This window comes from Hyperolius riggenbachi, chromosome 12 (genome assembly GCF_040937935.1).
Source record: "Hyperolius riggenbachi isolate aHypRig1 chromosome 12, aHypRig1.pri, whole genome shotgun sequence".
Taxonomy (NCBI): domain Eukaryota; kingdom Metazoa; phylum Chordata; class Amphibia; order Anura; family Hyperoliidae; genus Hyperolius; species Hyperolius riggenbachi.
The window spans coordinates 159,523,951-159,542,813 of record NC_090657.1 but is presented as its reverse complement, the minus strand read 5'-3'; the positions used below and the strand labels follow the sequence as shown (position 1 = coordinate 159,542,813).

General features: G+C 47.1%; 1 protein-coding gene across 1 annotated transcript in view; it reads left to right on the top strand.

Annotated features, from left to right (window-relative positions):
- Positions 1 to 18,607, top strand: part of LOC137541398 (opioid growth factor receptor-like) — a 65,735-nt gene extending 47,128 nt beyond the window's left edge. Inside the window, exons 5-8 of the mRNA XM_068262675.1 lie at positions 3,260 to 3,338; positions 5,384 to 5,450; positions 5,589 to 5,737; positions 16,967 to 18,607. Coding sequence (XP_068118776.1) covers positions 3,260 to 3,338; positions 5,384 to 5,450; positions 5,589 to 5,737; positions 16,967 to 17,402 — 731 coding nt within the window. The 3' untranslated portion in view covers positions 17,403 to 18,607. The remainder of the gene's footprint in view (positions 1 to 3,259; positions 3,339 to 5,383; positions 5,451 to 5,588; positions 5,738 to 16,966) is intronic.
- Positions 18,608 to 18,863: the final 256 nt, after the last annotated feature.

Here is an 18,863-nt window from a genome sequence, read left to right as displayed (position 1 = left end):
GGTAATCAGTTATTTTTTAATGTAAAAAAGTGTTTGTGTAATGTAAAATGTATGTGGGTGTGGTGTAGATTTACTATTTTGCCACAAGATGGCCACAGTCAAATAGTCCTGGGAACGATCAAGCTCACTCCCAGGAAGAAGATTGAAGCAGGGGAACTTTTTGAAACGCAGGAAAAGCTGCATGTTGGCTTTTCTCCGGGGGGTGGGGGGGGGGGGGTCCGATCAGTGAAAGGGATCTATAATCCCCTTCACTGTTTGCTGGGTTAACGGCCGGTAGCGGGAGCGCGCACGGCAGGGGCAAACGCAGGATTTTTAAGGGGGGGGTTCCTGAAAGGTCCAGAAGCACGTATGTCCCGAGTGCTTCCGAATACAGGTGGCTCCATACTGCCCATGCACAAAAGTGCGCTGGCGTATTACGGAGCTGCCTATCTTTGGAAGTACTCAAGGACACTAGTGTTTCTGAGGGCTTCTGGTAGCAGCAAATGTGAACGGGGTACAGCGCTGGAACAACTCCCCAAGAGAGGAACAGGAGATAGACTTAGTTTGGACAATTCGGTGGAATATGCTACATAGTTTCACATAGCGCAAGCGATACCCATATGATGCAGGGATATATGCATCTGCGGAAGATGTCGGCGCTACATAAATACTAAATAATAATATTTTGCCTCACCAGGATTGCACTTTTATTTAGCTTTCCTGTAAGACAAGAACACACAGTCAGCTCTAGGGGAAGAGGGAAACAAAGGTGAATGAGGGAGGGCTGGTGCACACCAAGAGTGCTTCTGAGCGTTTTTCAAATCAACAGTGATTTGAAAAGCGCTTGGCTAATGTTACCCTATGTGGGTGTTCCCACAGCAGCGTTGTGATTTTTTTCAAAATCGCAGGTATACTGCATGTAGCATGTTTTTGAGCAATTAATTCAAAAATCGCTCTGAAAATCACTTCACAAAATCACACTCACAAATTGCTAGCGATTGCTATTGTCATTTTGGCGTTGCACTAGCCCAGAGAGAGGAGTGGAGAAATTGAGAATAGCCTGAGATGGAGCAGAGAACTTATCTGTATTAAAGTCCCACATCACACAGGCTACTTGCCTGTAATCGGACTCCTGTCCCTGTCAGTCTCTCACACAAGTCAGAAAGAAGCCCTCCTGGAGTCCAGGGACTGTCAAAAACTTTTCAGCTTGTTATCCACACCTTATCCACACATGCAGTCATTATAACAATGGGGAGAGACCAGACAGATGTTTGCCCACAGACCCTGAGTCCAGGCAAGCTCTGCATCATGCTGTGCATATTTACCAGCTTGCCTGCACTCTAATTTCATCATGTCTGACACTTCTGTGCTGTGGAGAGTCCAGGACTCCATAATCAACATTCTCTCACTGCAGGCTGCATCTTCTTGTGAGGGTTGTGAGGGAAGCTCGGCTGCCTCTCTCATTCTATTAGCTGGAGGGAGGCACCAGAAGTTAGAAGGGAGGGAGAATGAGGCTGTTTATATTATGCGGGCTTCCCTGGCTGAATACACAGCTCAGTGCAGGGGGGAGGTTCCAGACACCCGGAATAGCCCCCTGAGTTCGCCAGTGCACGGGGAGGCCCGCGGGAGCGCACGCGACCCGCGGGAGTGCGCGCAGCCTAACCGGACTAAAAATTTCGTCCAGTTAGGCTGAAGTGGTTAAAGAGAACCCGAGGTGGTTTCTAAGAATCCTAATAGCAGACAGAGGCTGGCTGTGCAGTCGGCTGGTGACACACTGCGTGTCGACAGCGTGGCTGTGATTTATGGGGGGCAGAGCAGAGCGCAGGGGGGGGCTGGAGGGACGATATATAGCAACAGAGGCTGGTGATTATATGTACAGCCAGCCTCTGTCTGCTATTAGGATTCTTAGAACCCACCTCGGGTTCTCTTTAAGGTGAAAAAAAACGTTGGTTGGGAAGTGGTTAAAAATGTATTTTCTGTGTTCAAACAAGAAGATAGACCCCTCTATATGTATTTCATGCACAAGAGAGTGAACAGAAATATATAATGACATGATTTGTATGGTTCTGCCCACTCTCATGCAATTGTAGTTTATGGGAACTAAAACTCATGCCACTTTTCCATTTCCCCATACAGTAAAAGCTTGAATTGCACTTAAAGAGACTCTGAAGCAAGAATAAATCTCACTTCAGAGCTCATAGTTAGCAGGGGCATGTGTGCCCCTGCTAAACCGCCGCTATTGCGCCGCTAAACGGGGGTCCCTTCACCCCCAAACCCACCCCCGCAAGACTTGGTCGCAGACTTGGTCGTTCCTGGAGGCAGGGCTAACGGCTGCAGCCCTGCCTCCAGTCGTGTCTATCAGTGGCGTATCTCCGCCTCTCCCCCACCCCTCTCAGTGAAGGAAGACTGAGAGGGGCGGGGGAGAGGCGGAGATACGCGCTGACAGACGCGCGTGGGGCAGGGCTGCGGCGGTTAGCCCTGCCCCAACCAGGAAGCGCTCCCCCGCTGCACCGAGGGGATTTGGGGGTGAAGGGACCCCCGTTTAGCGGCGGTTTAGCAGGGGCACACATGCCCCTGCTAACTATGAGGTCTGAAGCGAGATTTATCCTCGCTTCCGACTCTCTTTAAATTTTTTCAAGAGTGATTTGCAAGACAAGACAAACATATCATAAAAATGTCTCTTTATAAGTAAACAATGGCAGCCTCTTTGGCCTCTGAGGGAGTGGGTAATGCTGGCTGACAGGCCGCTCCTCATACCTTTTATGTATCTTTAGGAATAAAAGCACATAAGCATTAATAGCTGCCCGGCTCCTCTCGCTTATCCTTATAGTGGAAACTGTCATTGCTGAGAGCATGCTGGAGCCTCTGCATTCCTTGTGAGTTTGTAACCAGTCTGCAGCCATCTTCTCCTCTCACCTTTGGTTATTTATATATTTATGGCGGTCTTAAGGGGGGGGGGGGGGGAGTCTGAAATCGGCAAACTAAGAAGTAGCAATATGTTTTGTAGATCAGGATGTTTATAGAAAAAAATGTAGTTTTATGAATTTATGGTAGAAATACTGACTTGCAAATGGTAAAAATATGAAATAGAGTACACTGAAGGATCATAGAGAAAAAGCATTGGTTACAGAGTCTCACGGTAACAGGGTCAGCTACATGTTTGCTCCAGCAAAGGATTATGGGGTAGACCGAGATGGTAGCCATGATGGTTTAGTGAGATGGTTCTTATGAGTGACCACAGTCTTGCCGTCCACCATAATCACACATTTTCTTTATCTAGGTGAGTTCATAGATAACATTCATGAAGAATGGAAGACGAAATACGACCTTCTAGAAAAGAACCATAATTTCATCCACTGGTGAGCTTACATGAAATTGCTATTTACGGTGTGAGTTGTGGGGGATGCTAGAGGCTGGTTATGAGATAGGATCACCTTTCCTCCTCACATATTTTGCTGAAAACTTCAAAGGGAGACCTTAGGCCAAACTATGAGAAGCTGCTTGCTATGGGATGCCATAGTCCAATAATAAAAAAAAAATAAACATTTCAGCATGTAGGCCTTTGTCAAGCACTCATGGCCTGCATGCTGAAATGCTGTGTGTACTTATGCTGTGATACAATAAGGAATTGAGCTTTCATAGCCTTTAAATCCAGGTCGAGACCCAAACATTTTACACTGGGACTATTATAGACTACCATTGGCTAGTGAGAAACTTGGCGTACCTAGGTGACTTAAAGTATACAGTGGAGGAAATAATTATTTGACCCCTCACTGATTTTGTGAGTTTTTCCAATGACAAAGAAATAAAAAGTCTCAGAACAGTATCATTTCAATGGCATGTTTATTTTAACAGTGGCAGATAGCACATTAAAAGGAAAATCGAAAAAAAAACCTTAAATAAAAGATAGCAACTGATTTGCATTTCATTGAGGGAAATAAGTTTTTGAACCCCTACCAACCATTAAGAGTTCTGGCTCCCACAGAGTGGTTAGACACGTCTACTCAATTAGTCACCCTCATTAAGGACACCTGTCTTAACTAGTCACCTGTATAAAAGACACCTGTCCACAGAATCAATCAATCAAACAGACTCCAAACTCTCCAACATGGGAAAGACCAAAGAGCTGTCCAAGGATGTCAGAGACAAAATTGTAGACCTGCACAAGGCTGGAATGGGCTACAAAACCATTAGCAAGAAGCTGGGAGAGAAGGTGACAACTGTTGGTGCGATTGTTCGAAAATGGAAGGAGCACAAAATGACCATCAATCGACCTCGCTCTGGGGCTCCACGCAAGATCTCACCTCGTGGGGTGTCAATGGTTCTGAGAAAGGTGAAAAAGCATCCTAGAACTACACGGGAGGAGTTAGTGAATGACCTCAAATTAGCAGGGACCACAGTCACCAAGAAAACCATTGGAAACACATTACACCGCAATGGATTAAAATCCTGCAGGGCTCGCAAGGTCCCCCTGCTCAAGAAGGCACATGTGCAGGCCCGTCTGAAGTTTGCCAATGAACACCTGAATGAATCGGTGAGTGACTGGGAGAAGGTGCTGTGGTCTGATGAGACCAAAATAGAGCTCTTTGGCATTAACTCAACTCGCTGTGTTTGGAGGAAGAAAAATGCTGCCTATGACCCCCAAAACACCGTCCCCACCGTCAAGCATGGGGGTGGAAACATTTTGCTTTGGGGGTGTTTTTCTGCTAAGGGCACAGGACAACTTAATCGCATTAACAGGAAAATGGACGGAGCCATGTATCGTGAAATCCTGAACGACAACCTCCTTCCCTCTGCCAGTAAACTGAAAATGGGTCGTGGATGGGTGTTCCAGCACGACAATGACCCAAAACATACAGCAAAGGCAACAAAGGAGTGGCTTAAGAAGAAGCACATTAAGGTCATGGAGTGGCCTAGTCAGTCTCCGGACCTTAATCCAATAGAAAACCTATGGAGGGAGCTCAAGCTCAGAGTTGCACAGAGACAGCCTCGAAACCTTAGGGATTTAGAGATGATCTGCAAAGAGGAGTGGACCAACATTCCTCCTAAAATGTGTGCAAACTTGGTCATCAATTACAAGAAACGTTTGACCTCTGTGCTTGCAAACAAGGGTGTTTCCACTAAGTATTAAGTCTTTTATTGTTAGAGGGTTCAAAAACTTATTTCCCTCAATGAAATGCAAATCAGTTGCTATCTTTTATTTAAGGTTATTTTTTCGATATTCCTTTTGATGTGCTATCTGCCACTGTTAAAATAAACCTACCATTGAAATGATACTGTTCTGAGACTTTTCATTTTTTTGTCATTGGACAAACTTACAAAATCAGTGAGGGGTCGAATAATTATTTCCTCCACTGTATCCTATCATAATTCTTGTTTGTTGATACTTTTTTCTTGATTGCAGGCTCTTTCCAATTCAGGAGCAAGGTGCGAACCGACAAGCCTCTCCACTAACACCGGCAGAAAGGAAGGTACTGCATTGCCACACAATGATTTCTTGTCACTTGGATTATGATGATTGTGGTGGTGGTAGTGGTGGCGGTGATAATTGTGATGATGATGATGATGATGATACTTCATTACATGATTATTTCCTCCATCTGTTATAGAGGATGAAGGAGAACAGTGACGTCATAAAGAGGTTCCTGCAGTCATATAAGCTCATGCTGGGATTTTATGGCATTGAACTCATGAATGAGGAAACTGGGGAAGTCACTCGTGCTCATAACTGGGAAGAAAGATTTAGGAATTTGAACAGGTGAGTTACAGGTTTTTGGCTTTGGAAGAAGACAGTTCACAAAGGAGTGTGATCTCCTCCTGGGACACAGTCTGCCAGAATTATTGTAGCCACTGGCATAACAATAGGGTCTGCTTCCACGGGGCCTGCTCGGGGCCGTTTTGGGGGGCTGGAGGGGTCGCAGCATGAGGGGAAAGCCATGGCCACACTAGGCGGGGAGGGGGAACCTTCCCCCCCCTCCCTCACCTCGGGGCTCTCCCCTCTTCGCTCCCCTCCAGCTTAAATTACTGTCTGGGCAGCGGCGGGCAGTGTCTGGGCAGCGGCAGCTACATACCTTCCGTTCACTCCAGCGTGCGTTCCTCTCTCTAGTCTCTGACGCGACTTCCTGTTTATACAGAATTAATGCAGGGGGGCCGGTGGGGCCTAGTTACGCCCCTGATTGTAGCCAAAGCAGAGACACACACGTACTTACAGAGACACACACAGAGACACACGCAAACAGACATACACATACAGAGACGCAGACACACACACAACACAGACACACACACACTCGGACACACGTACAACACACACACACACAACACACACACACACACAACACACACACAACACAGACACACACGCACAACACACACACACTCACATCACACACACACACACACACACACACACACACACATCACACACACACACACACACACACACATCACACACACATCACACACACTCACATCACACACACACACACACACAGGGGGCGTGGCTTAATCCACCAACATGGCGCCCCTAGGACCAATGGCACTCCAGGCAATGGCCTGTACTGCCTATGCCTAGAGGCTCCCCTGAGTGTAGGCCGTACGCTCCATCACACTGGTCGCTGTAATAGTCCTGCACATGAGTGGTTCTCTAAGACTGAACCACACATGCACAGAACGCTTACGGTGACCGGCATAGTGTCGCGGCGGGGGTGCGCACGCGGATTACCTGAGCCACCAGCAGGACTACGGAAGGGACCCAGGAGGATGCCGGGGGACCTCCTGGGCTACGGGGGGTGGTGGGGGGTCTGGAGGAAGCCCCAGATAAGTCCAGATTTCATTTTTACGCACTGTTTTATGCTCTGCCTTTGACATGAGAGACCTGGGTTAAAATCTCGACTCTTCCTCTTCAGTAAGCCAGCACCTATTCAGTGAGGAGACCTTGGGCAAGGCCCCCTAACACCACTACTGCCTATAGAGTGCGGCCTAGTGGCTGCAGCTCGGCACTTTGAGTCCACCAGGAGAAAAGCGCAATACAGTATAACTGTTCTGTGTCTTGTCTTGTGTCAATTGCGATGTGGTAGCCAGAGGTGCCCCCAGTATTAGGTAGCTCCCAATATAGCTTGCCAGTGGCCTCCAGTGTTAGCCAAACCTAGCCCCCCAAATACATGCAGTTTTTGACTGTTTGTATAGAACATACAATTTTAAAGATACTGTTCTCCCATATATTTGAAATTATGAGCGAGTATTTTTAAACAGCGGCATCCAGTAACCACCAAATGTGTAGCTTTCCATAGAGAAGGGTGACTGGTTAAGTACAATTTTAACTAATTAGAAAAATAATAATAAAAGTTACAGTGCAGTGGTACAATTCCAAGACTTGGATTTGTTACCCCTGGCAACCAGATTATTAGCTTCCCAACAGCAGGTGAAAAAAAATGTGATTCGTTGCCATCTGTGTTGTGTTCCTGCTAAGGCTGATCAGCCCCTACGAGTGCAGCATTGCAGGATCTACGGTGCAGCAAAGGAATTACTAGCCAATGGGCTAGCCTGGGGATACGCTAAAATCAGGGGGCTCACCAGAAAAAAAGGGTTGGTGTCATTTACGTTAACATCAGACATTGTACTCTTCCAGAAGGTCTCCCCTCTGTGCAGAGGCTTATTGGCGGCCAGCCTGCCACAAATCTCCACTACTTCAATGTCAAATGGTGTATGCAGAGCAGGTTACGACACTCACGTTCAGGGGAGCCTTTAGGCATAGACAGTACAGGCCATTGCCTAGAGTGCCATTGGTCCTCAGGGCGCCATGTTGCTGGATTAAGCCCCACTCCCAAATTAAGCCACACCCCAGGACTAAGCCCCGCCCTGCGGGTGTTCTATTACTTGCTTCTGCTACATCTACTTAGCATAAGTTGCAGGCAGCTGCCACCTCTGTGCCTTGTGCATCCTTCTTTCCCCTTTTGTGCCTCTTTCAGTCCCTTGTGCCATGTCTGACCCCTAGTTTGTCCTTCTGTCTCCCTTTGTGCCTCCTTCTTTCGCCATGTGCCTCCATCAGTCCCCCTGTGCCACCTCTGCCTCCTTCTGTGCCCCTTTGTGCATCCTTCTGTCCCCCTGTACCTCCTTATGTCCCCTTTGCCTTTCTTTGTCTCCTTGTGCTACCTCTGCCCCCTTTCCTCCTTTAGTCCTGCTTTGCTCCTTCTGTCCTTCTGTGCCTCCTTCTGTATCCCTTTGTGCCTTCTTCTGTCTCCTTCTGTGCCTTCTTCTGTCTCCATGTGCCTCTTCAGTCCCCATGTGCCTCTTCAGTCCCCATGTGCCGCCTCTATCCCCTGCGCCTTCCTCTGTCCCCCTGTGCCTCCTTCTGTGCCCCTCTGTGCCTTCTTCTGTCTCCCTGTAGCTCTGTCTGTCCCCCTCTGCCTCCTTCTGTCTCCCTGTGCCTTCTTACATTCCCCGTCTTATGTCCCCCTTTTGCAGGGACGGATCTAGGGGGGGGGGCAAGCGGGTCTCTTGCCCCAGGCGCAGTTTGTTGAATTCTTAAAAAGGCGGCAAAATGTGGATGGGGAATGGCAGTTTAGGCGCCAAAAGCTGACCTTGCCCCAGGCGCAACTTGGGGCAACTTAGTCTAGATCCGTCCCTGCCCTTTTGTGCCTCTTGGAAATGATGTTGAAAACAAAGAAAGCCCCGAGAATCCCCCATGAGGAGATAGATTGGCCCAAAACCTGTCGGTTCTGTCAGATTTTAACTGCCTATTTTTTTTGCAATAGTGGTCCTTTAATCCACAGGGTTGAAGAATAGATTACAGATCACCTGTGCCCCTTCTGCTCCAGGGCTCCAACAGTCAAAGGAAGTAAGGGAAGTGATGTAATGCAAGGAAATAGTCTACACACCCCAATGACAATTGTGAAGGAGAGAAGAGGAAGGCACGTTCTAAAGTAGAGTGACCATATTTTTGTGGGTCCAACCTGGGACGGGGGGGGGGGGGGGGCGGCGCGCATAGCGCGCCGCGGCGAAAAGTGGGAAGGAGTGAGGAGCACGCAGCGGCGAAGACTGGGGGAGGGGGGCCGCGCCGAAAAAATGGGCGTGGCCATGACATTGTATGGGCGGAGCTAACGTAATGATGTAACAGCGAGGCATAAGAAAGCAGTGTTTACGCCATGATGTGGACAAACGAGACTTTGTATCATGGGTGTGCAGAAACTGTGTGATGCTAATAGTATACCGTAACCACAAAGCAGCAAACATAGCCATCTATGACCATTAAATAATAAATGCAGTAACAGTTACCCCGGACACCAGAAAATAAACGCAATAGGCAACATGTCAGTATAAAATAAATGCAATGCGGGCAAACATGTCAGTACAAAATAAACGCAATGCGGGCAACATGTCAGTACAAAATAAACGCACTGCGGGCAAACATTTCACCAGAAAAGAAACGCACTGCGGGCAAACATTTCACCAGAAAAGAAACGCACTGCGGCCAAACATTTCACCAGAAAAGAAACGCACTGCGGCCAAACATTTTACCAGAAAAGAAACGCAATGCGGCAAACATTTCGCCAGAAAAGAAACGCACTGCGGCAAACATTTCGCCAGAAAAGAAACAATGCGGGCAAACATTTCACCTGGAAAAGAAACAATGCGGGCAAACATTTCACCTGGAAAAGAAACAATGCGGGCAAACATTTCACCTGGAAAAGAAACAATGCGGGCAAACATTTCACCTGGAAAAGAAAGCATTTACTCACCTGGCAGAAGTGTCCGGCCTCTGGCGCGCTGCTCCGTCCCGGGACCGTCTTCCTCCTCCTGCTCTTCTCTCCCGCGCTGACAGGGCTATGGCAAGATGGCGCCCGAAGCCCTGTACTAGTGACACAAATAGGTCTCCAGTACAGGGCTTCGGCAGCCATCTTGCCGTAGCCCTGCTCGCCTGCCGGTGTCGGAAACAGACACCGGAAGAGGAGGCTGGAGCGGGGCTGCGGGCAATGAACTGGCACGGCGTCTATAGACGCCGCTGCCAGTTCATTGAGGAGAGAGTGGCCAGAGTCCCGAGGCCGGGACGTCCCGCTGCTGAAAGCGGGACGTTTCCCGGGACCTCATTAAGCCTGGGACAGCGGACCCCGAATCCGGGACGTGTCCCGGGCAATCCGGGACGTCTGGTCACTCTACCTAAAGGAACTTAAAAAAAGTATCAGATCAGTAGCAGATATAGTTAATTAATTTGATGCAGAAGAGGAATGTAGACAAGCGAAGGGTTGAGATGTAAAATAGGGCCTAAAGCTACTCATTGACTTCACAATCATAATATCATGACAACAACAACAAATAACATTTGTAAAGCGCTTTTTTCCCGTAGGACTCAAAGCGCATAAGCATGGCTCAGACCATCATGGTACAGAGGAAGAATTTTATAAGTCCGGAAATGTCAGGCTAAACAGGTGGCTTTTCAGTCTGGACTTGAATACCTCCGGGGATGGTGCTGTCTTTACTGGGTGTGGCAGGGAGTTCCAAAGAGTAGGGGCAGCATGACAGAAGGCTCTGTCTCTAGATTTTGTGAGGTGCACTCTGGGAGTGACCAAGTTTATAGAACTTGCTGATCTGAGGTTGTGGGAGGTGTGGTGCAGCTTCAGCGAGTCCTTCATGTATCCAGGCCCCAGGTTGTGCAGGGATTTGAATGTCAGCAGTCCAATCTTGAAGAGTATTCTCCATTCTACTGGTAGCCAGTGCAGTGAGCGAAGGATCAGTGTAATGTGACAGTGGCGAGGCTGGTTTGTTAGCAATCTGGCAGCAGCATTCTGCACTAATTGCAGGCGACGCAGGTCCTTTTTGGGGAGGCCAGCATAAAGGGCATTGCAGTAGTCCAGCCGTGATGTGATAAAGGGTTGGAAGATCCTCTGGGGGAATCAGATATTTAATCTTTGCAATGTTCTTCAGATGAGAGACTTCTGGAAAGTTTTATTCGATTTCCAGAAAGCAATTTTTCAATCAAGGGTACATTACATTTTTTTGCATTATTGTCTTTTAATTATCTCTCTACATGATCACTTCTTTGTACAAGGTTTCAATTCCCTTTGTTGAAGTAACATCACATCTCTTATGTATGGGTAGAATGAATTGAAAGAGGAGGGTGCTTCATGTTAACAACTTCAGCGCCACAGGCTTACACCCCCCCCCCCCACACACACACACACACACACACACACTCCACCCCCCCTCCACCCCAGTGACCAGGCTATTTTTTTTTTCAAAATGGTGCTCTGCAGCTTTAATGGCTCGCACACAAATTAATTTTGTCCCCTTTTCTGCCTGTTGGTGGGCACTGATCGCTGCTGGAGGCTTTTGTTTTTTTAAATTAATTTTATTGTTCTTACTTTTGTAATAAAATTTACTATTTTTTTTACACTCCCCCCTCCCTCTCTCCCCCCACCAGCCAATCCCTGCGATCGGCTGTCATAGGCATCAGCCTATGAGAGCCGTTCCCTCTGTGAGCCTCTCCAGGAGACATCAGAGTGACACGGCTTTCCCCAGTACAGCGCTGCCGTAAATCGCAGCACTGTACAATGTAAATAGACGGCGGTTTTGCCTCTGGTAGACTGATGGCGGAGCAGAGCTTGACGCTTGATGCATTTCGCCGTTATGCGGTCCTGGGGCTGCCAGCTTCCTGACGCCTATCGTAGCTAGGCAGTTGGGAAGCAGTTAATGCTGCTGAACAAACAGTTACTGGCATTCAGCAGACAAGCTGTTCTGAGAAAGAAGAGGTTAACTTGTCAGATGCAAATTGAACTACAGTGAAAGAATCCCTTGCCTGACAGATAAAAGCAAACAGTTGTTACTTTCTGTATGACCCTTGCATTTGTTTATATGGCATCAACATTTGCAGTGAATTACAAAGTGACAATTCATGTCACTAACTGTCCTTTAGAGACGCTCACGTTCTGATGTCCCTAGCACACTTTAGAGAGACTTTTTTGGTGTATGTGTGTGTGTGGGGGGGCAGTTTATCTACGAGCTGACATTTTATGATGTGTGAGGAAGTTTGGATACCCAGAAAATACCTACACAAATATAAACAAGAACTTAAAACTCCATACAGGTAGTGCCCGTGCCCTGGCTAAAGCTGATGAAAGTGTTAGAAAAGGCTCCACCTTGCCAAACTGACAGCACATATGGGTGACAGCATGACGTTACCACCAAGGTGCTACACAGTCACATGACATAATTTTGGGGCACTAAAGAAGTTATCTAAGTTTTTATTATTGTTATTATTATTAGAGTACTCTAACTGAAGTGACAGGGATATTGAGGCTGCCATATTTATTTTCTTTTAAAGGGGATCTTTCGCGAAAAAAGTAGGCAGTTAAAAAATGTGACAGATGACAGGTTTTGGGCCAGTCCATCTTTTTAAGGGGGATTCTCAGGGCTTTCTTTGTTTTCAACAGCATTTCCTGAACAACAGTTGCAAAATTTAACTGACATAATAGTGTGCAAGTGATTAGGGTGGCCGGCTGGTATCTTGCTATTTTGGCAGTTAAACTGCTGTTCAGGAAATGCTGTTGAAAACAAAGAAAGCCCTGAGAATCCCCCTTAAAAAGATGGACTGGCCCAAAACCTGTCATCTGTCACATTTTCTAACTGCCTACTTTTTTCGCGAAAGATCCCCTTTAAGCAATACCAGTTTCCTCGCTATACTTATGGTCCTCTGCCTCTAATACTTTTAGCCATAGACCCTGAACAAGCATGCAGCAGATCAGATGTTTCTGACATTATTTTCGGATCTGAGAAGATTAGCTGCATTCTTGTTTCAGGTGTGATTCAGACACTACCGCAGCCAAATAGATCAGCAGGGCTGCCAGGCAACTGGTATTGTTTAAAAGAAAATGAATATGGAGGCTGTCATATTTATTTCCTTCTTACTTCAATTGTCCTTTAACCTCCTTGGCATTCAATTTCCCCACAATTTCTTTGCAAAAAGTGGTTCAATTAATTTCAAAGAATTGTCCATTTTTTTTATATTGAATTCAATACCCCCCCCCCCCCCAAAAAAAAAAATAAGTTTGCTGCCAGATGTTGATGACGCTGTGTGACCCTGGCGTCATCAAAAAGGGCACCGCCTTTGACAAACAGTAGGAGATCAGGGTTCAAATCATGGTTAGGGTCTGTACCTATTCAGTAAGGAGTTCAAGGCAAGACTCCCTAACACTGCAAGGTGGTCTCTTGAGCACGCCTTCAGTGGCTGCAGCTTTTGAGTGCGTTGAGTCCGAAAGGAGAAAAGCACTATACAAATGTTCAGATTATCAAATTATTATCAATACTGTTCCCCGGGGAACATTTCTTTCCTGAGGGAGAGTCAAAAATGGAGAGGGAAATGGAAGAAGACACTGGGGAAGCTATCAGAGGTACACAATGAAGGATCAGCACACCAATGGTGAGTAAAAGCCCCCACCAAGTCTCCCCTATGTGCCTGATGCAGGGTGCGCATTGGAAACAAAAGCTCCTAATCGGCAGTTTATAGGTTAAATTGCTCCTGGGTAGGGTGTAAGATTGAGCTCTTTTAAGACACCGGTCCATCCAACAACTAGTCAGACTCCAACTACTACTATGGGCAAGACCAAAGAGCTGTCAGCAGACACCAGAGACAAAATTGTGGACCTCCACAAGACTGGAAAGTGCTACAGGGCAATTGTCAAGCAGTTTGGTGAAAATAGATCAACTGTTGGAACAATTGTTAGAAAATGGAAGAGGCTAAAGATGACTGTCAATCTCCCTCGGACTGGGACTCCATGGAGGATCTCACCTTCGTGGTTTATCACTGAGGATAAGAAAGGTGAGGAATCAGCCCAGAACTACAAGGGAGGAGTTGGTCAATGACATGAAGAGAGCTGGGTCCACAGTTTCAAAGGTCACTGTCGGTAGAACACTACGCCATCATGGTTTCAAATCATGCATTGCGTGGAAGGTTCCCCTGCTCAAGTAATCACATGAAGTGAAGTTTACCAATGACCATCTGGATGATCCAGAGGATGCATGGGAGAAAGTCATGTGTTCAGATGAGACCATAGTAGAACTTTTTGGTCAAAACATCACTCGCTGTGTTTGAAAGGAAAAAAAAGATGAGTTGCATCCTAAGAACACCATCCCTACTGTGAAGTATGGGTGTGGTAGCATCATGCTTTGGGAGTGCTTTTCTGTGAAGGGGACAGGATGACTGCACCGTATTAAGGGGAGAATGAATGGGGCCATGTATTGTGAGATTTTGAGCAACAACTTCCTTCTCTTAATCAGAGCATTGAAGATGGGTTGTGGCTGGGTCTTCTAACAAGACCCGAAGCACACAGCCAGGATAACCAAGGACTGGCTACGTAAGAAGCATATCAAGGTTCTGGAGTGGCCTAGCCAGTCTTCAGACCTAAATCCAATCGAACATCTTTGGAGCGACAGCCTAAAACCTGACAGATCTAGAGGACATCTATGTAGAGGAGTGGGTCAAAATTCCTGCTGCAGTGTGTGCAAACTTGATTAAAGGGACACTTAAGTCAAACAAAAAAAGCGTTTAACTCACCTAGGGCTTCCAATAGCCCCCTGCAGCTGTCCGGTGCCCTCGCCGTCTCCCTCCGATCCTCCTGGCCCCGCCGGCAGCCACTTCCTGTTTCGGTGACAGGAGCTGACAGGCTGGGGATGCGAGTGATTCTTCGCGTTCCCAGACACATTAGCACCCTCTATGCTGCTATATGGTATATGATATATGCTATAGCAGCATAGATGGCGCAGCATTCCTGTCACCGAAACAGGAAGTGGCTGCCGGCGGGGCCAGGGGGATCGGAGGGAGACGGCGAGGGCACCGGACAGCTGCGGCGGGCTATTGGAAGCCCCAGGTGAGTAAAACTCATTTTTTTATTTTGACTTAAGTGTCCCTTTAAGAACTACAGGAAACTTTTGACCTCTGTAATTATAAACAAAGGCTTCTGTACCAAATATAAGCACCAATTTTCTCAGGTGTTCAAATACTTATGTGCAGCAGTGCAAAATAAATAAATTATTTAAAAATCATACAGTGTGAATGCAGCTACAATGTGAATATCAGACCCCTTCGTTATTTCTAAGTGGGAGAACTTGCAAAATCGCAGAGTGTTCAAATACTTATGTTCCTCACTGTAGGTTACCCAGGTTTAGGTGCCGCAGTATAGGTAACTCAGGTATTGCTGCCGCAGTATAGCTAAGTATAGGTGCCGCAGTATAGGTGCCAGGTATAGGTGCCACAATATAGGTTACCCAGGTGTAGGTGCCACAGTATAGCTAGGTATAGGTGACGCTGTATAGTTAGCTAGGTGTAGGTGCCACAGCATAGGTAGGCAGGTATAGGTACCGCAGTATAGCTAGGTATAGGTGCCGTAATATAGGTTACCCAGCTATAGGTTAGCCAAGTATAGGTGCTCCCCCCTTTCCTCACTGTGACCCCCTTTCCCTGTTCACTGGTGCTTGCAGGAAGTGAGGATTACTCACCGCCTATCTGTCCAGGGGAGATCGCACATCCTCCTCTGCCATACCACTCCGTCTGTCTACAGTACCGGGACGCAGCTTATGATGTCATCAAGCCGCGTTCTGGGACTGTAGACGGAGCTGTACGTGGTGGAGGAGGGTGTGCAACTGCCGCTGGACAGATGGATGGTGAGTAATCCTCACTTCCTGCAAGCACTGGGGACCTGGGGAGGGGGGGGGGAGTTGAAGAGAGAGGAGAAGGGGGTCGCAGGGGGTGAGGGGACGTGCCTATCGTCACAGGGAGGGTGGGAAGGAGGGAGGGGAGATCACTATGGGCATGGGATCTCAGAGGGGATCGCTGCAGGGATGGAGGGAGGGTAGGTCACTGCAGGTGGGTGGGGAATCGCTGGGGGGAGGGATTGCTACAGGGAAGCCTTGCAACTTCTCTGCTTCACCGGGGTCCGCATGTGGGATTCCCTAGGATGGCTGGCTGGATGTTTGCACACTGTGGATAGCACAGATGGCTGCCCACAGTGTGCCAACAGGCATCCAGCCATCCTAGGGAATCCCATATAAGTAAAAAAAGCAGAACTGGCAGAGCAGAGACGTTTTAAATCTCCCTCACAGCATGGATGAGCCTGACTCGTCCTTACCACTGTCATAATCTTTTTGCAGGACTAGTCATGCTTGTCCTTACCACTAGGGAGGTTAAGAAGGAGGGGTGGGGGATTTTGCAGTGCATAATCTTAAAAAACAAAAATACTGACTTTTGGTGCTAAGTGATACTACACTTCAGTGTATTCCAAATGCTCAATATGATTTTAGCCAGGCCAGTCATCGCCTGTAAAATAGCTGAAATGCATAATGACAGTGGGAGTGTCTATGTAGGAGGCCATATAGCTAATAAAGCTGAATGTTGGCACACACCAGCTCTTTTTTAGAGTTCTATTGTGCCATATCTGCTTTACAGCACGGGGAGAAGTGAGGGGTAACAGGCTATGGCATAGCTTGAGGTTATACCTATGATGTGCTCACGCGTGGCAGGCTCTCTATCTCCCCTTCCTCCTCTGACGGCGCAAACCGCTGATCCAGCGTGAGTGCAGTAGTACACAGGAGGCCAAAGATACCATCCAGGTACTAAAATTTGGGATAGCAGCCGGTAATGAGACTGTCTACTACCAGCTGGGCAGCGGAGCTCTAGACCATGCAACCTTCTAATCTGCTATTATGGCCATGCCCCCACACACCAGCTCTGATGTGTGACTGCCAGTGGCCTAGGTGGATGAGTAGGGACACTTGGTCAGAGTCCAGGGGTAAATCAAGCTATGATAAGCCTACTGAGTCAAACAACTGCAAACACAATAATTTGGTCTCAAAATTGGAAAAAAAAGTTATACAAGCTTAACTTTGCAGTTCAGAAAAAGAAATGTGGTTCAGGTCATCACTAGCCATACAACTATTTTATATTTACTTTTTTTTTAACAAGAACTGCTTATTAATGTACTTTTTTTGTCTCCTTCAGCAACACCCACAACAACCTGCGGATTACACGGATACTGAAGTGTTTGGGGGAGTTGGGATACGAACACTTCCAGGCCCCTCTGGTGAGATTTTTTTTGGAAGAGACTCTGTGTAATGGAAATCTACCAAGAGTAAAAACAAGTGTTCTTGATTACTTCATGTCCACTGTAAAGAACAAAGAAGAACGTCAAAAACTTGTGCACTTTGCCTGGATGAACTATAAACCACAAGGTGACTTCATCTGGGGACCTATAGAGATCAAAGAGTTTGATCCAACCATTAAGGGGCCTCGTTGCGGCAAGCCTCAGTCTTCTCAAGTGCCTAGTGAGAAGGAGTTTGGAAACAGTAGTTCAGAAGAGATTGCAGACAAACAGATATGCTCAAGCCAAGACAGCTCAACACTTGCAGTAGATACAAAAAATCAGGATGGTCAATAAGTTATGTTTTCGGTTTTATATAACTTTCATTTCAAATGTTATCAAAATTGCCACTACTAAGTTACCTTTTCCATTTTATATCCTTTCCATTTCGCATTTTCAATATTGCCTATAGATATCTCCATCCTATCGATAAGGCAGACAAAAAGGAACCATGGGGCCCTGACGTTATTGAGCATTCTGGCCATAAGGGAACATCCACGATTACCAACATTTCACGTAACATCCAAAATACAGAGCCTGAATGGCCAGGTAAAGTAAATAAAGCTTCAGAAGATGGTAGTAGTGATAAAAAAATTGAATTAAGCAGAACCTCACAGGAAGAACAAGATCAGCAACAAACAATCACATTTGAAACTGAAGTGTTATCAGCTCCACAGACACACAAGAAGGGTGCATTGAACCAAGCAGTTGTAGCTTCCGGGGTCAGCCTGGTGAAAGCAGAGGAAAGCATCAATGAGAACAGTGGGCCTGGTAGGGTACAGGTAGAACATTCTGGACAGGGCCGGGACAAGGTCCACCACCAACAGAGTCTGAGCTGCCCAAGTGCGCCCCCCTCCCCATGGGCCACAACTATGTCACTGACATGGATTCATGACCAGTCCCTCCCTGTTATTATTCCTCTTTACGGGGTGGTGTGTATAGTGAGCTTCGCCATAGGACTGCATTTGGCATGCATACAGTAATCAACAGAAGTAGAGTTGGGCCGAACCTCCGATTTTAGGTTCGCGAACTTTCGCGGAAGGTTCGGTTCGCGTTAAAGTTCGCGAACCGCAATAGACTTCAATGGGGATGCGAACTTTGAAAAAAAAAAAATTTATGCTGGCCACAAAAGTGATGGAAAAGATGTTTCAAGGGGTCTAACACCTGGAGGGGGGCATGGCGGAGTGGGATACACGCCAAAAGTCCCCGGGAAAAATCTGGATTTGACGCAAAGCAGCGTTTTAAGGGCAGAAATCATATTGAATGCTAAATGACAGGCTCAAAGTGCTTTAAAACATCTTGCATGTGTATACATCAATCAGGTAGTGTAATTAAGGTACTGCTTCACACTGACACACCAAACTGTTCACTGAACAGAACAGGTATACAGTGGCGGGTTCACTGAACAGAACAGGTATGCAGTGGCGGGTTCACTGAACAGAACAGGTATACAGTGGCGGGTTCACTGAACAGAACAGGTATGCAGTGGCGGGTTCACTGAACAGAACAGGTATACAGTGGCGGGTTCACTGAACAGAACAGGTATGCAGTGGCTGGTTCACTGAACAGAACAGGTATACAGTGGCGGGTTCACTGAACAGAACAGGTATGCAGTGGCGGGTTCACTGAACAGAACAGGTATACAGTGGCGGGTTCACTGAACAGAACAGGTATGCAGTGGCGGGTTCACTGAACAGAACAGGTATGCAGTGGCGGGTTCACTGAACAGAACAGGTATACAGTGGCGGGTTCACTGAA